Source organism: Dermatophagoides farinae, chromosome 2, assembly GCF_024713945.1.
Source record: "Dermatophagoides farinae isolate YC_2012a chromosome 2, ASM2471394v1, whole genome shotgun sequence".
NCBI classification, from domain to species: domain Eukaryota; kingdom Metazoa; phylum Arthropoda; class Arachnida; order Sarcoptiformes; family Pyroglyphidae; genus Dermatophagoides; species Dermatophagoides farinae.
This window is the reverse complement of record NC_134678.1, coordinates 4,049,591-4,071,780: the sequence shown is the minus strand read 5'-3', so window position 1 is coordinate 4,071,780 and position 22,190 is coordinate 4,049,591. Positions and strand designations below refer to the sequence as shown.

Here is a 22,190-nt window from a genome sequence, read left to right as displayed (position 1 = left end):
TATTTAGACTGAATATATAATTCAGTGAATCAATAATCGACCGCGGTATATCAAAAATAATTGATAAATAATTTTAAAAATATGGAATCAGATAATTCAATTAAATTCAATGCTCATTCATCAATAACGACAAAGGGCAAAATTACGAAGCAACGAACTCGAAATAAATCAACGACAACTAAATCAAAATTAAAAAAGAAAAAAACTACCACCGAAGAAAATTTACAGATAGATGAACAAACGAATTTGAAGCAAATTTCAATATCCGATTTAGGACAGCAACAATCTTCGTCATCGTCTTGTGTGGCATTGTTTCAAGAACAGCAGACAACAAATGATGACTTGACAATCCATTCTTTTGAAGATAATTCTAATAGTTCTCGTTGTTCGAATTGGTTTTTCATAGTGGCCGATGTACCGAGAAAAAAATCCCCAGATTCTAATGCCGAAAGAACCTTTTGTCAAGGATGTGGTCTCATACGTCGTATAAGGAAAATGTACCGTCTAAAATTGATTCATATTGATGAATATGATCCATTATCGACTTCATCATCATCGCAATCAAGACCTAAAGTTGACCTATACATCTGTCGTGATTGTGGATTCTATAATCTTAAAACAAAAACTTTCGAATATTATTGGTTATCCGATGCTGATGAGTCAGACATTGATGAGCAATGTGTAGAGATAAATATGGTCGAAGGCGATTATTGTGATCAAATCGATAATAAAATCGTCCATAATGATGCTGAAATAATCACTACACATCTTCCATTGCAGTGCAATAATGTTCATAATGATAATGATGAAAAAGAATCGATAAATTTACAATCATCCGACGGTAGTCATCAAAATGATGAATTCGATTCTTGCCAATATGTATGATGATGATTAATATAATTTTCGTCACCAAAGCATCAATGTACATGTTGGATAATAAATGTTTATAAGATGTGATGCGCAGTGCAAATGTACATTTTCGTCCTTGTCGTTCACTATACTTGCATATTTTATATCCGTCTTGAAAAAATCCTGTATATTATTATATTATAAGATTTAATGTGTTATATACAAACATAACCGAATAAAATTCTCGATAAATCGATTTCCTGCTCAACTAAAGGAAAACATCATTTGCTTGACCATTCCCAATATTCAATGAATCATCTTTATCTTTTTTTACGAATAAATTAAAATGATGATTGATACTAAAAGTATATATCATTGTGGTTGCGGTATTGAATTGTTAAAACATGCTGCTATTTCAATCGAGTAACTTTTTAATGAATGCTTTAATATATTCTTACGTCTAATTACTTGTTGATTTTTTTTAATAGGAAAAAGAATTTTTTAAGTCATTCATCATCATCTTTATTATCAAAGGAAATTATGATGGCCAACAATGATTATCGAATTATGAATGGATTATTTTGGCTTAAAAACGCAGCCATATTCATGATCAAGTGAGATTTTGATTCGATTATATGGAAAACCTAAATGAATTTTGATTCATTCATCCTTATATAGTTATGGTCAAAATGAATCGGATTCGAACGATCATTCCATTCGATCGCCATCACAATCAATTGCAAGTGAAATTGAAATCGATGATCAATCTTTTGACGATTCCACGTCTGAATATTACGGTGTTTACGCCGAAAAACTTGAATCTCATCGTGATGATAAGCTTACTCTATCGAACAATTCGTTATCACATCTTGTTGATTGTTCTCATGATACAGTGAAAAATCTTTACAATGATCATGCATATGCCAAAAGGCCTTGTTGTTACAAATGTAATTGTCAAAGGGAAAGAAAGATTTTATCAAAACAAAATCGAAAATTATTACGATTTCAAACTTTATTCGAAACCAAATGGAAACAAAATCAGAGACGAAAATAATGAATTATAGATTTATATAGTCATTAAATTTTAATATTGTGAAAAAAATCAAATAGAAAAACGATTGCACACATTTTCAAAGTTTCAAATAATATTATAACAAAAACTATTTTCCTTCAGAATCATTTTCTGTTTTATCTACAACAGATGTACCTAATGAACAATTTATTGATGATGATGATGTCGATGATGATGATGATGATGAAGTGTTAATTTTATTATCGTTTTTCTTTGCAGAGATGACATTGGCTAAATGTCGTTTCAATTTTTTTTCTTGCTTTCGTCGTCTTCTTTCGGCTTCTTTCTGGACTAATCCATCATGTATTTTTATTAATTTATCTACATCTTGTAACCATTGTGATTTTGGGGATAATTTAAATTTTCCCATTGTTGTTGTTTCTTGAATTTTCGAATCAAAAGTATGACAAATTCGAAATTGCTGAATATTTTTATTTATATTACTGTCATGTTTCGGCAACACACACGTGATATTCGAAATATGAACTCAAACCATTTTACGTACTCTATGAATAAAGAATTTTCTAATAATTTTTCTAATCTCAATATCAAATCAAAAATAATTAAAATTGAACTCCATCTAATTAGACTAGATCATCTAAATCGTCATGTCACCATTGACCAAAGTCAAATTTCCTAGCTTTTTGCTAACACTAATACGCCAGTAAGTTTTTCAATTGTTTATTGATGTTTCCATTTTAAGAATACGAAAAATTTTAGTGGTGAAACTAATGAAAATAATCAAGCCATTGTACAAGGACAGAAAGACACGAAACTAAATGAAACTGGGCGCAAGCAATCACAGTGTTTGGCCAAAAATTTCGATTCAAATGGATTCAATCGTATCTATGCATCCGATTTATCTCGTGCTTATGATACATGTACGATATTGCTGTCAGATGATTCTAAATGTATCATCACTGATCCTTTAATACGAGAACGTTCATTTGGAGAAAAAGAAGGCCGTCCGTTGAAAGAATTGGTTGCAGCAGCCCGTAATGCTGGTCTATCGACACCAGAATACATAGCAAAAGGTGGTGAATCTTTGGCAGATGTCCAAAAACGTGTGATTCGTTTTTTGCAAGAAAAAATTCTGCTATCCACCAAACCTGATGAGCAAGTGTTAATTGTATCACATGGTGGCGTCATTCGACAGATGATTGAATTCCTTGCAGAATTTATGCCTACGGATTTGAATTCTTCAGAATTTGAAAAGAAAAAAAAATTAATTCCTCCCAACACATCGGTTACGGAATTCCGGATATTTTACTGTCCAGCAAAACATCAAATCGAATCAGTTGAATGTATGCGTTTGCATGAAATCGAGCATTTGGATGAAAAAACTAAGCAACATGCTCTAAATCAACCACAGATAAATGCCAAAGTCGCTATGTAGTTTCATTTATTAGTAATATTTCAATCAATTATAAACGTCTGAACCAAATTCTTCCAACTCTTGTTCAGTATAGCCAAGTTCTTTGATAAGAATGTCACGCGATTGTGATTCACATTTACCATCTGTTTCCATACAACCTTCACGATTTCCGATGGCTGGTGTTCGTGAGAATCGAGGCGCTGGGTTTGGATATCCGCTATTCGGATCATAAGATTTACGTATACGATTATGTTCATTATGCGTTACTTCCTCCATATTCAATACAGGAGTTACACAAGCATCGGCTTTTTCGAATTCATGTGTCCACTCATCCCTTGTTTTTGTTTTGAATTTTTTACCAATCTCTTCGACCATTTCAGGCCACGATTCAGTATCGAAACGATTGAAACATTCCGCTTCGAAGCCGAGCGTATGTAACAGGTTTTGGTAGAATTTTTCTTCCAACGCACCGACAGCCATGAATTTTCCATCTGCACATTCATAGCAGCGATAAAACGGTGAACCAAAATCCAATGTGTTTTGTCCACGATTCGGCCAATTGGGCCACAATAATTCTTTTTGTTTCAATGATTCCCAAAGAAAGCTACCGAGATATCCGACACCTTCGGTCATACTATGGTCTATTATTTGTCCTTTACCGGAATGATTGCGTTCATAAAGGGCCATAACTATTGCCATCGCACAAAGTATCGAACCACCACCAATATCACCCATCAAATTTAATGGTGCGATTGGTGGTCGATCATTGTAACCGAAACGAGACATGACACCTGAAAGACTTAGAAAATTGATATCATGAGAAGCTTTTCGGGCCATCGGCCCTGTTTGACCATAGCCAGATAACCTAGCAAATACAAGACCAGGGTTAAGTTGACAAAGTCGTTCGGGTCCAAGTTCAAGTCTTTCCAAAACGCCAGGGCGATATGGGTCTATAAGAACATCGGATTTTTCTGTTAAACGTTGTAATATTTCCGAACCTTTTGGGTGTTTTAGATTCAGGTACATGGATTCCTTTTGTTGTGAAAACATTGATCCATTTGTGTTGTCAAGCTATTGATAAATTACTCGAATGTGAAATTTTTGCGCAAGGAAAATCAATTTAAAATCTCACATTGTCCACACGAATGACTCGAGCACCAAAATCGGATAGGATTAAGCCTAGAAATGGAGCCGGTGCTAGACCAACTAATTCGATAACTTTGACACCTTTCAAAGGAGCCATCATTGTGATCACTAGAAATTAGGTTGGCAATAAATGGTTTCGAAATAAAATAAGCAAATAAAAACATATGTACCTTATAAACAATGATGATGATAGAAGCAGAAAGCTCACATGAAAATATCTTTCGAAACGATATTCCTGGAAACTTTCTCACGAGCTTTTTCAATTATTTGTTGATTCATTGGAAAAATTCTAACGAATGGATAACGATACCAGCGAGCAAATTTTCTTTGTAGAAGATATTTGGTATTATTTATTTTTGATTCCGTCTTCGTTCATAGCTACCGTATTTTTTGTGTTTTTGGCATGGATGGGATTTCAAATGTTTGTCAATAACTAGTTAATTTATAAAATGTCACTTTCAAATTGTTATTCATTTTATCGACAACATCATAATCATTGCCATAATTGGCTACGGATGAATGGATATCAAGGTTTGACGTCTATTGATCAAGTTTTTTCGCATTCCAATGATGTTGCCGATAGCAAACCTATTGATGATAACAATCATCATCATACTACTAACTGTGATGAAATTGATCCGGAATATTTAAAAACATTGGAAATAACGCACCGACATCAACAAGAACTAGAGCGTCAACGTAAACATGAAAATTCCAATAATGATTGGTTCCAATATGTCGATCTCAGTCAAACCGAATCCTATTCAATTCGATCAAAAGCTCCTGATAATTCAGATGATGATTTCGAAGAATCTACCAATGATCACTACCAATTGCTGATGCTGTCTCACATACGATCTGAGGGGAAAAAAATGCATCATTATTCACGCGTTTATGGTGATGAAAAACCGTTGGCGTTGAAAAATTTAATTGAAATGGAAAATGATTTGCAATATAATTTTGAAAAATATTGTGATCGCCATCAGCCACCATTTTGGCCCATTCTTCCAATCCGAATAAAATGGTCTTAAATACAGTGAACAATATCGACAATAGATGGCAGATGATCTTTCTTTAAGAAAAAGTAATTAAATCGATGTCGTTGTTGTTGTATATTTATCAGGCAATGAAACTAAATTAATTTCATTCAAATCATGATTAAAACCTTTTTGAAATGTCTTCAACTTGTGTGATGAATAAAAACCAACATTTAAACAATGGCTGTATTATTACATAATGGGTGCATTTAATTAATTCAGCAGACAAAAAGATGTGTTGCCGACATTACAACGAACAGATAACCGGCAATCCTCGGCTAGAAAAACGTGTGCTATGTCTTGCATGTGGGCCCGACTAAAAAAAGAATTTTCTTGGTTCATGTTACTATATGCTTAGGGCCACTTGACTGACATTCTCATGTGTGTGTATGGTGGATCTATTTTTTCAAATTATAATGAAAGCGCGAAAAAAAATCTCATTTATTACACATCTATAGATATGTCAAATCAATTCAGACAAATCTTGTATATATTGTTGCTGTTTTATTTATCAGTTTTGTGGACCATGAATTTAACTAGGCGTTTTTTTTCTCACCGTTCATTCGATCGATACTGAATGATGACTTATTAGAAATCTGATCATGATCAATGTCAGGGGCGTTTCCTATTCAATATGTGATCAAGGCATAAAATTATCCAAAATGACGGCTTGCAATCATTAGTAATCAGTTTATAACCTATGACTAAATCAACATTGTTAATCTAAACCTGACTTAATGAAAATAATACTTGTTAATAACCAAAGATTCTGTTTCAAAAAAAAAAAAAAATATGGCAACCCTAACTTATGATCTGATAGGATTGACAAGTAAATCTGTCCAAATACTTTTGTACTTATATTTTTTCAATCAAATCTATCCAATAATCACCAAACAAATGAAGAATTCTTTAGTACACACATGATATTAGTCATCATCGTAGTCGTTGGCGGGAGAAAAATGTGAAAAAAAAATTCAAGTTTTTTCATTTTCCTTTAGTATGTTTTTTGGTAAAGTTGGATGTGTTTTTTAACACTATCCAAATCGTGTTTGTATTATTCAATTCAACTATATTTTTTTCTCGTTTCATTTTTCTTATTTTCTATTCCATTCAACATAATCTGCTATGCCATTTGGTGAGGTTGGAAATAAATTGGATGGGATCTCTCCACTTCAATAACATTTTTGGTTGGCTGACTGGTCGACGAGTCTCATGATGATGATGACGACGACCAACGAACCAAACGATAATTGAGTTGCGAGAAAACTACAGAGAAAAAAGCCCATACAATTTTGAGAGAAAGAGATTGCCTGCGTCGGCGCACATGCCATTTATATCCATTTCCGAAAAGTACTTGCTGAATGCACCAATGGCTTTTACATTCGCTCAAATACAATGTAAAATGGCATGAACATTTTGGACAAGCATTATGAAACAAACGAACCGATCCCAATTTTGATGATAATGTCTGTGTTGTGTGTACTCAAGGCTTGATATACATAGAGAAACACACACAGACATGACTGCTGGTTTTTTTTGTAAAGTTTTTTTGGCCATCCGATCTATGGGCATAAATCGAAGCCTTACTAACTCTAAATCAGTGATTCTCAACCACTCTGCCGCCAAATTTTGAAATTGTTAAGTGTGTCGCAACAAAAAAAAGGTTGAGAATCACTGCTCTAAATGAATGTTGGTATAAAGGAGAAATAAATAGTTTGCTTGTCTGTGTGTGTTTGTCGATTGATGTGGATGATTGGATGGCTGCGTTTGCTGCCAATGAATGAAATGATGATCATTCATAATGTTTCTGTTGTTTATATGTACGGAACGAATTTTGTATATTTATACAATTTTCCCAAACATATATGAACGAGGCTTGTACCAATTCGACATTAGATAGCCATCAGAGGGCCGGTTTTTTGATATTTTGTTCCCAATTTAGAGACACTTATACAGGCTTTATATGCGTAGGTTCTATGGTATTTATTATTATTATTATTGTTGATGATGATGAATCCGGCCAGGAGCTTTACGTATTATTTTTGAAAGAGAGAGATACTCGATATAATGAATGTAGCTTTTTTGTCTCCCCCATCAATGATACAGAATTTCGTACGATCGAAAATATACAAAAAAGCTCTTGTCTAGTTTGAGTTTCTGTGTGTGTGCGAATAAGCAGCTTGTCACATTTTAGTTGATTTGTATTCGACATGCGTATAAAACAACCACGCAATCGTCGAAAGAAAGAAAAGCTTTTCTAAGTACAGTGTATGTGTGTGTGATTGAATATATGGCTGTTGTTTTTATTGTTGTAGTTTCTTTTCCTCTACCGTTTGTCGATTCAATAATGATGGCGTACTGAGAATGCAGAACTTCGAAACACGATTAGGAATGATGATGACGATGATGGCCGTAAACAACACACAAACATTGAAAAGGCTTTTTTCTGCCATCGACGTTTACATTTATACAGAACATTTCGTTATTTCCAGCGAAATGAATGCATGCAAATAATGCTATTTGCTATGATGGAAAAAACCCAAGTCAAAAGCGCAATTTTTACCAATAACTCTAATAGGGAGAAATAGAGAGAAAATAATGGAAAATGCATAAAAACCGTAAAGGGACCCTAATGAATGGTACTACCATTCAATCATACTGAAAAAATGTAATTTTTTTTATAGAGCAGATGGACATTTGGGAAATGACTGGACATTTCGAAAGGAAGAAAAAAAAATTGATTGACACTGCCACCGCAATCAAGCCATATAATCATCATCATCATCATATGGTAGAATATGAAATCCAAATAACAATGAATAAGACGAATGACGAATCAAAACAAATCGTTTCATCCGTCTCATGGATTATTGAATTCTATTCATAACATATCTACAACAATCTAAACGAACTGGATATTCATATTGGACACAACAACAACTTTTGAATTGAAAATTTTCTTGGCGCCATCAAATTTGAATCGTCATCTGTTTTCTTTATATATTTTTCGTTTCCTTTTTTTTCCTTTATCCAATATTCATTTCTCTTTCTCACTACAAAAAAAAGATAGCTTTTCAATCTTTCTGTTGTTCACCGTGTGGTTATATATTGCCACCGTAAACGGATAGCGTGGTAAAAATTTTTTTTTTCAAATAATAGCACTAACTAATAAATAACAGACGACAGAAATGACGACCAAATGAAAGTGGATAAACTATTTTTTTTTCTTATTCAACAATAACCAACAATACAGAATGAATGAATGAATGAATGAAGAATCGACTAAAAAAAAAATGATGCCCGGCGACATGCCTTCTGTCTGTATACATCGACACAAAAACACACGTGTGCACATTTCGATCAAATCAATGTGTCTATGCCGTTTTTTTTCTGTTCACAAATTTTAAGAATTTGAATCTCGTTTTCCGAAATTTGAGTAATCAATGAAAATTGACAGTTTTTTCTGCCAAGAATTGTGAAAAATTTAATTTTCAATACGAACGACATCTACTTGCATAAAATAAAATGGTTTTCAGGTTCAATTCATTCTCTCACATCATTCACTCCGTTATTAGTCGTATCTCTATCAATTCAATTCGATCAATGAGGATCACATATACCAATCAACTTGCTGCCTCCAAACAGATTCAAATTTTTGCTTCTTTTATTAGCGCGAAATTTTTTTTTTTTCGTTTCTTACTCACACGCTCATCGGTACTGTGTGTTGATTGGCTCTGATAATTAGAAAAGAACTTAATTTTTTTTACCTATTCGCAGTTTGTTCCAATTCGGGTATTCGTGACGGTGGTTATCCATCATGTACCGGCGTCATCATTCTCTGTTCAATAATAAGTTGGTGAAAATAGATCCCATTATGAATCGTCGTCTTTTCAATTTTCCGGAACTTGACGAATGCAATGAACTTTTGCCTTTGCAGATTATATACAATCGGATGGGAATAGTTGGAAGTGGAATTTTAGAACAATTTACCAAATTTTATCCGATTGACCGTTATCAATTCTGTTCCACAAGTATTCCTGAGTTAGCATCTAGAAAAATCATTATGTTGTTTTGATATATTCCATAAAAGTTCTTTCACCGCTATTCTCATTCATTGTGAATGATCGATATTAGAATTGGAATTATTTTATTTTTTATGGCACTTATCATCATATAATAATAACTCTATACTAAAACATTCTTCATTATGACTACGACAAACGGGTCATTGAAATAGCCTGTAAAAGAGTATTGTAGCTCTTGCCATGGCTATAATCAAAACAAGCATATCGTATGTTGACGTTGATCACATCTCGTATTTACTCGTATCCTGCCCCCGCATGCGTATTGATGATTTATTTTTGGTGGGGCACAATCTCTTGCATGAATGTCTATGTATCTATGTATAATATAAATGCATTATTTGTTGTATACAGTAAACTCGAATCTAAGCTCTTTTAAAGAATAGAAAAATAACGCATGCGTATATTAGCCAAAAATGTTGGCCTTTTACGAACATTTGCTATTAACCAAAAGAAAAGCAAATGCATACACTGCATGTAGCATTGAGCCAATGGTGAGTCTCATCTTGTTGTTGTCGTTGCCAACATAGCATTTTTTTTTCGTTGTGTTTGTAACATAGTCATATCTATATTAGAAAGCAAGCATTCATTCGTTTTTTTTGTCGATTGCTTTGATCATCATTATCATCGTAGTTGAGACTGTGTTGTTTCATCAAAAGCCACACAAACACTGCTGGACTGATGTGATTAAAGTAAAGTTTTTATACGACAACAACCAAGCCAAAACTGCTCGACAACAACAACAACCACAATATAATTTGATTCAACTCGCAATATACGATATTACAAACAGGAGACTGAGACATATAATAACCACGGTGTTGTTGTCGGCCAGGCCATCATCACATTAAAATCCCTAAATATTATTGCTATTTGAACATAACCATATTGAGTTTCGATTGTATTGTTTCTAAGAATTCAAACACCTGATTCTTGAAATTTATTTTGCTTTGAATCGTGTTGTAGTATATCATCATCATCGTGATCTATTCGGCGCCCATTTAACATTTTTGTGATTTAGAAAATTCATTTAAAACATTTTTTCTCATTGACAACACTGTGAAAATCTGATAATCTCAAAAATCTGAAAAACGGCTGATTCAAATGGTTGAACCAACAGATTCTAGTTTGGCATTTTTCCAAAAAGCGTCACCAAATCAATGGCGTTTTGTATATGAGCTTCGTCGTGATGCTATCAAATTGAAGGCCGATCAACGGTCATCAAAAAAAGGTGGTCCAGAAGAATTCATCAAATTAGATACATGGTAAGTAGTTATTATTATATTATTACGCACTATTATAATTCCATGACACAAACTCTTGCATTTAATGTTCGTTTGCCATTTTTCAATAATAAAAAATGTCACATCAGCCACATTGTTTTATCAAGTAGTAGTAATTGAATAGATCACCGATCAATTCAAGATAAATTCCAACAATAATTATCGTTTTGGTTCGCGCCAAATGATGATAAAAAAATTTAAATTTTTTCCCCTTCTATTTCTTGCCCGTCATCATCATCATCTGTTAGTTAATAGTAACGATTGGCAACAGCATCATCAACATTTCGAACGCATTCGACCGGCAGATAGACAGACATACTATAACAAATAACAACAACAACAACAACAGCAACAACAGTAGAACGACACACATAACGTGGCTCCCAAAAAAAGAATCGAATGAAACACACACTCAAAAATGAACATTGAATGTCACTCATATACTGTGCATAAACACACAATCATTCAGGAACTCTTGTGTCTATTAATGGATGAATGACGGTCACTGTCAAAGTTTAATTTATAACGGCAATGTCCTTTGATAGATATTTTAGCTAATTTCTGATAAAATTGGAATAACTCTATATGTTTGTAAAAAAATATATATTCTGTTAGAATCGAATTCATTCATTCAGGAAAAATAACAATTCCTACACCAATAAATAGAAATTGAAATCCAATCATTTATGTTAACGACGAATAGGTAGTAAAAGATGATTTAAAAATTCAAGTAGACACAAGAATAAAATCGAGTGTCTTTTCGATTAATAATCAAATATACTATTCACGCATTGCATTGGCGCCTTCCATAATATGTAATAAAATCAGCTGTTTTTTGCTCTCACTTTTTTTTCATTCCCATCCATTAATTCCATTTTTTTTAGTTAGCTTAACAGCCGGCAATCAGGTCGCCAAATAAATTTTTTTTCCTTTAGTATAGAGAATATAGAGTTTAGAAATGTGAAAGAAAGAATCAGGCCTACAATTTAAATCAATCCTCATTTTTCTCTTTCTTTCTCTCAGTCTTGTGTATACGAGAAACATTGTCAGTCATACAATTCATTGTGCTGGTTCATTGGGGTTTGGATAGATTTTTTTTTTCGTTTGGTTCTTGTTGAAAATGTTTCATGTCGTCTGTTTATTTATTTATTCTTTTTCTTTCTCTTTTTGTTTTTTTTCCTATTCATAAAGATGGTGTTATTGGACTCAACACAGTTATAATAATTCTATCATTTTCATTTATAATTATCATATATCTACCACTATGTCTAGACTTATACAATTCTATCTACAACTATCAAAAGACCAAAGGTCACTGGGTTAAGGATATTTGAGAAGGTGGCTTACACGTGATAATACAAATAAATATACACATCTCTTTGATGTTAGTTTGCTAAATATGTACTTTTTTTTAATCATTGAATTCTTTACTGTATGAAAAATTATTATATACTAATCGATTTATGAACGCCATCTACCTTTGTGAAGTTTGAATTCTGGCATTCAGATTTTGGAACCCATTTTCCAGCAACCAGAAAACAAAATGTGTTTTTCTACAATAAGACACTATTTCTTGTAAAAGGGAATAATGTTTACACTCATATTTTGTTAATCATGTGGTGGAAATATTCTATTGCTAGCAAATGTCAATCACAGATATATAATACATGCATTATTGAGCCAAATGTTCAACATACACTTTTTGAATATAAGGCGAAAACAAAACAATCAATAGGAAATTCAAGTCCACGTGGTGTATATATTAATGATTACGGTCATCAACATACACGGGGTAAATCTCCTAATGATAATAATAACGGAAATAAATATACAATTTTTGTAGTGGTTCGGATCGTGGCGCAGGGAAAGAGAGAGAGAGAGTAAGAGGTACACACGGTGTTTCATTACATTATGATCAAAACACAAAATAATAATTATCATTGATTTGGCTTCTGCCAAGTTATATTCAATGGCGGGCTCTTAATATCGTCTGTTTTTTTTTCTTGTTTTGCCCGAATGAAAACTTTGTGATTTTCTTTTATATTTATAATATATATAGTAGCTTATGAGTATGATGATGATGTATGATTGAATCATCATTGAGAATCAAATGGATAAAATTTGATCATATCAATTATATAGACATGCATACATATATATACTATGAAAGAATCAAGTGCACAATGTGCAACTCGTTGACATTCATATTTTATTTATAATCAAATTGAAAGTTTTTCTCTTGATTTACATATAATAATATACTTAACATGAATGAAGTAGAAATAACAAATGGTGACGCGATAACAACAGGTTGTTAACATCATTAATAAATGAATGGATGGAATAGTAGAATTGCTAAAATTCAATAAAATAAAATCATACGCATGTGTAACTGTTTTTATTTTGGAGTCATGGATATGTAAATTCAATCTTGTTTGTTTGATCTCAATGATTTTTATTTTCGATTACCATACAGGTTTCGAGAGAAGCTACCACAAATGATACATTCACGTAAAGATCCACATGTTCTTTACGAAGAATTGGTACAAATTGCCAAATGGCGTCTTATGGTTAGTGTGATTCGAATTTATTTTTTTTTTATTAATGGTACTAATATTGATCAATTTATAATGCACTTTTGAACATAGATGGGTAAATATCGTCCAAAAATGTTGGATTTGGTTCGTATTAATACAGAAACTTCAGTGGTTAATATCACAAGAAAAGCGTTTAAAAAATTGCAACATCAAAAAAATCTTCAACAAGCCATCACTCAATTGGTCAATCTTAAGGGTATTGGCCCATCTACTGCTTCTGGTGAGTGTTAAAATTCCTAATTCAAAAAAAAAACAAATTGTGATTATTATTGTGATTACCTTAATCCACAGCTGTGTTGGCTGCTGCTTATCCTGAGGAAGCACCCTTCATGTCTGATGAGGGTATGCTATCAACACCAGGTGTTGAAGCCACCGATTCGACCATTGCCGAATTCAACAATTATTCGGAACAACTTCGAAACAAGACTGAATCGCTCCGTCAATCAGGTAATAGATGAATAAATGCCATGAATTTATAAAATATACTTAATTTATTTATTCTCCAACATAGATCCAGATTATAAATGGACTCCACACAAAGTGGATCAGGTGTTGTGGATATATTATCTCATTAAAGATTATAAACCAACACTGTTAGATTCTATGCCACGCGGTGATGATACAACGTCAACAATCAATACTGATAATGTATCACAATTGTCGGATGCAGCAGATGATAATGCAAACGTGATGGCACCAACTACGACAACGATGATTGACGCCGATGGAGATGAATCATCATCACAAGACGTGTTGCTGAGCCACCATCTCAATGAATCATCGTTGAATGGATCATTAGAAGATTCCGAATCTGCATCGGTTCCATATTCTGAAGAAGATTTAAGCAGTCAAGGTGCTGCATCATGTTCGGTTGATTCGACAGCTGCCACGATCGGTTCAGATGTGTCGGCCGTATGCACAATGCCCTCGTCGCTGGGATCACCGCCATCAATTATGATAACAACTAGTACGCCAACGCCCATCATTATTGGCTCACAAACAATGGCCAACGGCGTCAATGGTAATGGTAACGCTAATGGTGCTGCTGTCATCAACAGTAACAATAATCAAACGACGACATCAAACACATCATCTGGTATCGGTGAAGAGGATTCTAATCTTTCTACTGACGAACAACATCAACAACAGATTATGGCTGTATCATTAACGCCCAACATGAACATTAATCAACAACCACGGATGTTGACGCCATCGGAAGAGAATTCTGTGGATAATTCAGTCGGTGATGATGAAGTTTCTTTGGATGAAGCTCCGCCAATGAAAAAACAGAAAACTGGATTAGATTTGGTTGCAGCTGCCGAACCAACAGGTGCTGAAGCTTGATTAGTTATTAGTATTTTTAAAACATCAATTCAGCTGACTATTCATGTCTAATCTAAAACAACTCTAATTCTCTTTGCCCGTGTATGAACTTTGCATGCAGAATACATAAAAACACTCCTACATGCAAATATATAAAATACAGCGACAAAAGTGAGACATATAAATCTTGGGAAAATTCTTTTTGCATGCAAAAACGTTTACGAATGAGTTGAAACCATTGAATTTTTATCATCATTCACACAAAATTTGACATCAATGAAACCCACGACCATCCTTTTCCCCACACACATTCGTACACTCTCATTTGATATAATATCTTCACTCTTTCTATTTGGATCATCAAACAAACCGAATTCTTTCTTTTCAATTCTTTGAATCTCTTTTTTTTCTTATTATAAAACTTTGAAACAGATATCCATATATACTATATATTAATCCCAATTACATCAACAACTACGCCCATATAATGAATAATGAAAAATCAATCCCTTTTGCATATAATTTATGAAAAAGGATTGATTTTCCATTCAAAAAATTTTCACCTACATAAACTCCAACACACACACACACACACACACGATTCGAATATTGTGTTTTTTAAGAATATTCTTATTTAAGACTAGATACCAACAAACAAAAACTTTTGAAAATTGATATCTAATTATTATTATTATATTATATGATTATGATTAATAAAATGAAAAAAATATAATTATTATTACAAATAAAACAACAGTGGATGATCAGTGTTATAAAATTCATTTCAACAATATTCATAATTGATTAAATTTGCAAACAATGGTGGTTTTTGGTAATATTTAGACGGTAAAATTTCAGTTTGCCACACGGAGATTACTTACATTCAACAAATGAAGGATATCAACGTGACCATCGGATACCACACTGATTATAATAACCAAACATCGTCATCATTTTGGCATGGTGATTGGAATAATGTTCCCCTTGAATTGCTTATTCTGATCTTAGTTTCGGCCACCATAACCGTTTTATTATTGATGCTGGCTTTATATTGCCTGTTTGGTTGTATTTGGCGGAAATATTTTCGCCGAAAAGTGTCACGCAATCCAATGACATCGATAGGATCCTTTTCGTTCAACGAATCATTTAGTCAGAGCCGAAGTCTTGGATCGACAGGCAAAAAACGTACGATAACAATACCAACGACTACTGCAACAGCAACCAACTGGGTGGACGTTGAAATTATGCTGAAAATGCCAAACGATGCAATGCGTCAATTAAAACGGGAACAAACTCCTATCATGCGTATGATACAATTTACTCGTGCAAATCGTAGACAATTAATCAATCTTGGATATTCAGATACCGAATTAGAATCGATTGGCTACTATAGAACTGATATACTCAACAAGATTAATAAACAATTAACGAATTGGCATGAGACAGTGACCAATAATTCACAGCAAGTCAAACCTATTATTCATTGCAATAATCAAAGTCAACGAAACATAACATTTACATCATCCGAATTTGATAGTGAACATTCGATGAAGGAAAAAAAACTTAAAATATTTTCAAACAAATTCAAATAAAAATTAATGATCAACATCCATAACCGAGACCACGCCGTTCGGTCGTGTAATGATCATCGGCCATTTCAATTGGTTCGATTAATTTTTTTGCGCTGTCGTTCGATTTGCTTTTTTTGCCCAATGTTTGTCCCGTTTTCCAACCCATACGTTCAAGCATCTGATATCCTTTGTTCCGGCCATTCAATGGCAGATCCAATGCTGAACCAGCTGCTGTCTTTTCGTATGGACAATCACTGCCCACGGTTTGCTGTCGTTCATTAGCACGATCACGGTACTGTGATCGTCTGTCTTGACCATCATTGTTTTCATTCTCTACCATCCCATTCTCCAGACCATATTTTCTTTTCAAGATTTTCATGGCTGATCGGCTAGATTTTGCTTGATAATTGGAATAGATTCCAGTGTCCTCTTTCTGTTGTAGATTTGCACTACCGTCACACTCTTCACAATCGCCGTCCCGATTTGAATGTATATGAGCAACGAGCTGACAGCAATTGGCCAAACCGATTTCATCACCATGACACAAGGGAGTTCGCTCGAGTTGACCCAATCGTTTTCCATTAACGAATGTTCCATTTTTTGATAGTAAATCTTGAATCATATAGATTCGTCGTGAAAGATCATAATTTATTTCAGCATGAATCTGTAAAACACAATCTAAGAGGATTTAAGTACTGGAAAACGATCATACAAACCTGTGAAATGGTCTTGTCAGGTATAGTGACCGTACAATTGGAATGTTGACCAATTTTACCCCCCATACAACTGATCAAAAGAATTGAGTTATTTTCCAGCGATTCGGATTGTTTGACCACCAAACGACATGGTGCCGTATTATTGAAATGTTTAGGAAGTGATGAAAACAGATAGTTTGATTGATGACGATGCTCGTCTTCAGTTGATTCCTTTTTATCGCGTACTGACGATTTCGGCTTCGATTTAATTTGTACAGCTTGTTGATTATGTTCACATAAGGTATTATCCTCTTGCGAATCAGAACTTAGGTCCATACAATCATCGTCCTGGATTTCTCCATCTTCCATCTCATTATCGTCGCCAAATTTCAATTTTTTCTTTTTGCATTCATCGGAAGTGATGGTCGTGGTACCGTCTAGATTACAAACAAAAGTGTATAGTTTGTTCGATTGATCATATTTGTAATAACGCTTATCGCCAGGATTGTAGAATGTTTCGCTATCTGGATAGTAGTACCATCCAGTTGAACGACTAAAGTAAGTGTTTGATTTTGAATCAAAGTAATAATCGGAGAATTCAGCCGAAAGCGCTTTAATCTGTTCTAATTCTTCTTTTTTTATAATTTGATTTCTTTCCACTCGAGATTCCGGTTTCAGTTCGCTAGATATTTGTTGTTGATCCAATTGTTTGGATAGCAGAAATTTTTCTGTCATCAACCGTAGTTCACCACGTAGTTCTTCATTATAACGTTCTAATCGAGCCAAACGTTCTTCCGCGTTAGCCAATTTTTTTCGTAAAAGTTCCTCTTCACGACCATCATTTTTACTTTCATCCGTCATTATCATCCGTATTGATTTTTGTAAAAGCTTTTCAAATCTAATCGTGAAAAAAACGAAAGGAAAAGGAATTTCATTTTAGAAATTTTATTGTTGTTCCATATGAAAATTGTTTTTTGAACAAACGATAATCATTTATTATATAATAGAATGCAAACTCTGCTTTTTAATATTAGTGATGATATTCGTGCCAATCAATTTTTTAAATAAACATTTTGCAATTTATTAATCAAAACAATGAATTCTGATCATGATGAGATTCGGCTATTTTCACCGAACAAGGATCAAGAATGTTATTTTTGAAATTCAAATTTCACCAATTTGAATTTAAAATATTAAATTTTTTCTCCAAAACTCTAAATTCTGTACGAAATTTTTGACGAAATTGATCATCCAATTGCAATTTTGTATAAAGTTCACCAGTTTTAGTATTTTCTATGCCATTATTGATGAATAAATCCAATTCGGTCTTTGGTAATTGATCATAAAGTTTCTGGACTTGTTCGAAAGTGATCAAGATCGGATCCGAATCTGGAGTTAATTTTTCATTCATCTCCTTATTGAATGGAATATTGCGAAATTGAGCCCCACCATTCAGACAACCCTTAGGACAAGCTGATACTTCGATATAATCATATGAACAGGATTTTCGCTTCAATCGTGATACCAAATTCTGTACGTTACGAAAACCATTTAATATGGCAAAGGATACCAAGGGCTTAGAATCCATTTCCGATTTGTAAAGATTAATTTCCAAAAAGTCAGCATTTCGTACCATTTTCCATTCAAACTCACTTTGCATCAAATCTTGTGTGGCTATCTTTTGGTATATAGTCATCATTCGCAATAAATTATCGGCATAGCCTCCTGATCCTGATCCTCGATGCGATTGTATTTTTCCATCAGGACTGAAACCAACATTGAATTGATCAAGAGGTCGGCAAGCAAGTGAATCAAAATTTCTGATTTGCTTGAATTCAAGAATCTTTTCCACTTCTAATGGGGTGATGACACAATCTACTTCCGGAATCGATTCATCAAGACGATTTTCCAATCGAGAGGCTTCTAATTTTTTGTCATAACACGGCATTAATGTTATGTGGTAGATTCGATCTGGAAGAACGTTGGAAACTTGAACCATCGACTAAATGTAACCGTTTTTTCACCAAAAGGCCCATAATTTGTTGTGGAGATTTGATACGACTGAGAAGTGGAACCAGAATATTACCTTGTGATTTTTCAGCATAACACACAAAACCAGGACAAGTTGATGACAATAATGGTTGTTTAGCGTTTGAATTCGAGACAAATCGTTGCGATAATTCTTGCCACGATTCTTGAAGACAAATATGGCGAGCTAAAGCAAGATCGAAAATGTAATCGACACCTAATGAATGGAATAGATGGCCAATGCGTTCGGCAGCCGATTCCATTGAATTGAGATGATGTTTGACGGCCAAAGATGCGAGCGCTTGCAATGATAATGTCATCACTATGATCAAATTATTATTAGGATTCTATAATATTAAAGTAGAAATAATTCAGTTAACATTTATTATAAACTCAGTGGCACAAACCTTTTGCTTCTCATCTAAAATATCGATCACTTTTTCATGTGATTGTTCAGATATTAGCACAGCTTCAGTTGATGTTATACAACCACTACAGGCCAGACAATCTCCCAGTGTTACCGAAACTGGAGACAATTTAGGGTGTTCTGTATCAGCATTCTCTTTGATCTTCCTCTCTGATTGTCGATTTTTCCATGATTTATTTGATTTATTTATCCTTATAATGTCATCACCCTCACTATTGTCAGATTTATTTTCCTGAATTGTTTCAGCTGGTTTTATGCATACCTGTCAGATAAACAACAATAAACGAGAAGAAATAAAGCAAAAAATTTTATTCAAGATTCAAAGGGATACATAAACGTACAAAAAAATGGTTAAATTTTCAAGAAAAACATTGGAACAGCATTCTGAACGATATAGTCATCGAATTGAAGCACCTGTAACAAAGTCAAACTTTTATCGAATTCGGTCAATTCAATTTCTTGTGCTATACGTTTTTCACCATCGACCGTATAGGTTTGACATGATTGATAATAACATCGTATTCGTTCAGATCGATATTGACCTTTTTGATCCCATTCGGGTGTTATTTCGAACATCATTTCAATATATTGTGTAAATGTACTGTTTTCATAGAATTTCTTAATGAAATCAGTTTGACCAACATCCGGATAAATAAACACAACCGGCCAGATTAGTGTTTGCGTTTGGTGTGTATCGTCAAACTGTACGAAACATCCTCGTACAGCAGGATGATCTGTTTCAAATAATGACGCTTGATATTTTATTCCACGTTCTTCAACAGCTTGTTCAATCCGTTTCTGTTCAGACAAACGTTTTTGTTCATTTTTGACCATTTTACGTTCATCTCGATTTTGTATTTTGAAATTTTTTTCTGCTTGTTCTAAAAGTATTCGCATTTCTTGGCGAAATTTTTCTTGAAATTTTTCATTCAATTCATTTGATTGGTTCAGTTCTTTGCTGCAGAAAATGATACATTTTTCGAATCGTTTCATTTCAAAACAACATTGAGCGAATCGGATTTTAGCCTTTATATTTTGCGAATTTAAAAACATTGCTCTAGTTGCATCTTGCATTGAACTTTTATAGTTACCAAGATGAAAATGAGCCGATGCTCGATTATTGTACAAAACGGATAATGACTCATTGAATTTACTTGTCTGCATGCTCTCGACTGATTGATTCTTGGACAAATGATCACGAGCTAAACGAATACCTTCGGAATATGAATCAACTGCCCAGCGATATTTTTTATGGCGAAAATTTTCATTACCATCTTGACGATAACTATCCATTAATTCTTCAATTGAATTAAATTGTGGATCATATTTTAGCTGATTAAATGCATCGATCAATTCGGAATGTTCATGGCCTGGTTCCGGAGCTTTTGTTGCAAACAGTGGATGTTTCTCCATTTCTTCTTGCCAATTCTGTTCGGTCCAACAGCCCGAACGATCCAATTGTGCTGCTTTTGCATAATCATAATAGAAATCAAAGTCATCATCTTCGCCTTGCTGTCCTCTTTCACTACCATTATTATTATCAGTGTTATTGATTGATTGCGTTACGTTCAGGTCAGACATGATGATAAAATTATAATGGCTTTAATGACAAATACTAACCTGTGATGGCTGTATAAAATCATTCAAATCAGTCAATTTTAAAGCTGAACTGAATCCACTCATCGTAGTAAATCACATGTGACGACCATCAAATTGCGATGTTTATCCAATTTAGCATAGATATATATAAGCAAGCATGTGAACATAGAATATGGTAGATGGATGGATTCTGTCCATAGATGGCGAACAAATCGATAAAAATAATTTTGATTTGGAATTGGCGCGACCATATTACAAGCAATATTGCTTGGTTGGGTAAGTTAAATTTGAAGCCTTTTTTATTTGATTTTACGATCCCGTTAGTAAAGTAAAAAATAGTCAACAATGATTGCCGTAGAGATTTTTTTTAAAGTTGAAAAAACTTGGCCTATATTTTTTTTCTCTTTCATTTACTCAATTGTCTGTTCAATTCATTTCATCTAATTGCATGTATAAAAGTGAACTTTACTCTTGAAAAAAAAATTTCATCATACGTTCCGCGTAGTCCAATGTGGTCCTCATCAATGGTATCATTGTTTGAGCTAACATTATTGTTCATCATCATCAGAGATGATGGATTGTCACTCACACATTGTGGCTTTGGTTGAGCATTGTCATAACGAAAAGAACAAGACAAGAAAGTGTAGAGCAACAAGGAAAACGGGCCGTAACAATTGCAATAGCAACAATCACATTCAAAAAAGTGGAAGACCTTGGACCGAGAGCCGACCTTGCTTCACTATTATTATATTCACTTCATGTGTACATACGCCAATGCAAAACGTTTACTCGTGTCGTATACGTCCTATTCGATTTACGAACGCGCCAATTGCCAAAAGAAAGTTTTTTTTATGACATACCTATCCCAATAGAGTGAAACGAAGAATTTTCATACAATCACTCTTGAAATCCACTTCTACTACATTGAATAATAACAACAGATAAAAAAAACAGAACAAAAAACATTCGTAGCCAATCGAATTGAAACTTTCATTATAAATATATTCGTACAAGATCAAACCACCTGTGCAGTGCGTTGCTTTTTTAGTGCACAGGTTTTTCAAATTTTGGTCTTTTTCCATTTTTTTTTTGTCTATCCGTAAGGA

The 22,190-nt window shown here is 33.7% G+C and overlaps 8 protein-coding genes across 13 annotated transcripts; 4 read left to right on the top strand and 4 right to left on the bottom strand.

The window, feature by feature from the left end:
- The first annotated feature begins 34 nt into the window (after window positions 1-34).
- LOC124498887 (fructose-2,6-bisphosphatase TIGAR) lies at window positions 35-3,365 on the top strand. 4 transcript variants are annotated; one of them, XM_047062710.2, is made up of 5 exons: window positions 1,138-1,272; window positions 1,338-1,463; window positions 1,528-2,322; window positions 2,510-2,585; window positions 2,642-3,365. In XM_047062710.2, exons 4-5 carry the CDS (start codon window positions 2,530-2,532, stop codon window positions 3,315-3,317), a joined length of 732 nt encoding a protein of 243 aa, XP_046918666.2. In that variant the 5' UTR covers window positions 1,138-1,272; window positions 1,338-1,463; window positions 1,528-2,322; window positions 2,510-2,529; the 3' UTR covers window positions 3,318-3,365. The 4 variants fall into 4 exon arrangements, 2 of the variants coding, with proteins under 2 accessions (XP_046918666.2, XP_046918665.2); XM_047062709.2 differs by having other exon boundaries at window positions 1,528-2,585; XR_006959524.2 differs by lacking the exons at window positions 2,510-2,585; window positions 2,642-3,365 and having other exon boundaries at window positions 35-1,272; window positions 1,528-2,446.
- Window positions 3,299-4,740, bottom strand: LOC124498881 (alpha-methylacyl-CoA racemase). Of its 2 annotated transcripts, XM_047062702.2 has the most exons (3): window positions 4,613-4,740; window positions 4,429-4,550; window positions 3,299-4,367 (listed from the first exon to the last, which is right to left on the bottom strand). In XM_047062702.2, exons 2-3 carry the CDS (start codon window positions 4,540-4,542, stop codon window positions 3,342-3,344), a joined length of 1,140 nt encoding a protein of 379 aa, XP_046918658.1. In that variant the 5' UTR covers window positions 4,543-4,550; window positions 4,613-4,740; the 3' UTR covers window positions 3,299-3,341. The 2 variants fall into 2 exon arrangements, with proteins under 2 accessions (XP_046918658.1, XP_075584486.1); XM_075728371.1 differs by lacking the exon at window positions 4,613-4,740 and having other exon boundaries at window positions 4,438-4,606.
- Window positions 4,739-5,649, top strand: LOC124498891 (uncharacterized). The gene has a single exon (XM_047062713.2). It carries the CDS (start codon window positions 4,892-4,894, stop codon window positions 5,471-5,473), a length of 582 nt encoding a protein of 193 aa, XP_046918669.2. The 5' UTR covers window positions 4,739-4,891; the 3' UTR covers window positions 5,474-5,649.
- Window positions 5,650-10,021: 4,372 nt separating this feature from the next.
- Amun (protein amun) lies at window positions 10,022-15,515 on the top strand. Its single transcript, XM_047062699.2, has 5 exons — window positions 10,022-10,826; window positions 13,321-13,414; window positions 13,493-13,661; window positions 13,733-13,888; window positions 13,953-15,515. Exons 1-5 carry the CDS (start codon window positions 10,666-10,668, stop codon window positions 14,783-14,785), a joined length of 1,413 nt encoding a protein of 470 aa, XP_046918655.2. The 5' UTR covers window positions 10,022-10,665; the 3' UTR covers window positions 14,786-15,515.
- A 50-nt stretch (window positions 15,516-15,565) lies between these two features.
- On the top strand, window positions 15,566-16,379 carry LOC124498889 (uncharacterized). Its single transcript, XM_047062711.2, has one exon. The coding sequence runs from the start codon at window positions 15,655-15,657 to the stop codon at window positions 16,354-16,356; it is 702 nt and encodes a 233-aa protein (XP_046918667.1). The 5' UTR covers window positions 15,566-15,654; the 3' UTR covers window positions 16,357-16,379.
- LOC124498875 (uncharacterized) lies at window positions 16,197-18,150 on the bottom strand. 2 transcript variants are annotated; one of them, XM_047062697.2, is made up of 3 exons: window positions 18,015-18,150; window positions 17,052-17,928; window positions 16,197-16,999 (listed from the first exon to the last, which is right to left on the bottom strand). In XM_047062697.2, exons 2-3 carry the CDS (start codon window positions 17,895-17,897, stop codon window positions 16,367-16,369), a joined length of 1,479 nt encoding a protein of 492 aa, XP_046918653.2. In that variant the 5' UTR covers window positions 17,898-17,928; window positions 18,015-18,150; the 3' UTR covers window positions 16,197-16,366. The 2 variants fall into 2 exon arrangements, with proteins under 2 accessions (XP_046918653.2, XP_075584485.1); XM_075728370.1 differs by having other exon boundaries at window positions 18,047-18,124.
- On the bottom strand, window positions 18,023-21,274 carry LOC124498873 (putative cytosolic Fe-S cluster assembly factor GL21135). The gene is given in 4 exon segments (XM_047062695.2): window positions 18,023-19,017; window positions 19,019-19,405; window positions 19,466-19,747; window positions 21,106-21,274. Coding segments are annotated over 4 exon segments (1,548 nt in total). The 5' UTR covers window positions 21,169-21,274; the 3' UTR covers window positions 18,023-18,201.
- On the bottom strand, window positions 19,780-21,110 carry Dpit47 (DNA polymerase interacting tpr containing protein of 47kD). Its single transcript, XM_047062701.2, has one exon. The coding sequence runs from the start codon at window positions 21,064-21,066 to the stop codon at window positions 19,837-19,839; it is 1,230 nt and encodes a 409-aa protein (XP_046918657.2). The 5' UTR covers window positions 21,067-21,110; the 3' UTR covers window positions 19,780-19,836.
- Window positions 21,275-22,190: the final 916 nt, after the last annotated feature.

What these genes read in the sequence shown, in the direction of transcription:
- LOC124498887 (XM_047062710.2), top strand. Translation starts at nt 2,530, where the DNA reads ATGTCACCATTGACCAAAGTCAAATTTCCTAGCTTTTTGCTAACACTA. An exon ending in TTGCTAACACTAATACGCCA is followed by an intron (nt 2,586 to 2,641) that starts GTAAGTTTTTCA and finishes GAAAAATTTTAG; the next exon opens with TGGTGAAACTAATGAAAATA.
- LOC124498881 (XM_047062702.2), bottom strand. Translation starts at nt 4,542, where the DNA reads ATGATGGCTCCTTTGAAAGGTGTCAAAGTTATCGAATTAGTTGGTCTA. An exon ending in GAGTCATTCGTGTGGACAAT is followed by an intron (nt 4,368 to 4,428) that starts GTGAGATTTTAA and finishes ATTTATCAATAG; the next exon opens with CTTGACAACACAAATGGATC.
- LOC124498891 (XM_047062713.2), top strand. Translation starts at nt 4,892, where the DNA reads ATGTCACTTTCAAATTGTTATTCATTTTATCGACAACATCATAATCAT.
- Amun (XM_047062699.2), top strand. Translation starts at nt 10,666, where the DNA reads ATGGTTGAACCAACAGATTCTAGTTTGGCATTTTTCCAAAAAGCGTCA. An exon ending in TTGCCAAATGGCGTCTTATG is followed by an intron (nt 13,415 to 13,492) that starts GTTAGTGTGATT and finishes TTTTGAACATAG; the next exon opens with ATGGGTAAATATCGTCCAAA. An exon ending in TGAATCGCTCCGTCAATCAG is followed by an intron (nt 13,889 to 13,952) that starts GTAATAGATGAA and finishes TCTCCAACATAG; the next exon opens with ATCCAGATTATAAATGGACT.
- LOC124498889 (XM_047062711.2), top strand. Translation starts at nt 15,655, where the DNA reads ATGAAGGATATCAACGTGACCATCGGATACCACACTGATTATAATAAC.
- LOC124498875 (XM_047062697.2), bottom strand. Translation starts at nt 17,897, where the DNA reads ATGATAATGACGGATGAAAGTAAAAATGATGGTCGTGAAGAGGAACTT. An exon ending in CTGACAAGACCATTTCACAG is followed by an intron (nt 17,000 to 17,051) that starts GTTTGTATGATC and finishes TGTGTTTTACAG; the next exon opens with ATTCATGCTGAAATAAATTA.
- Dpit47 (XM_047062701.2), bottom strand. Translation starts at nt 21,066, where the DNA reads ATGTCTGACCTGAACGTAACGCAATCAATCAATAACACTGATAATAAT.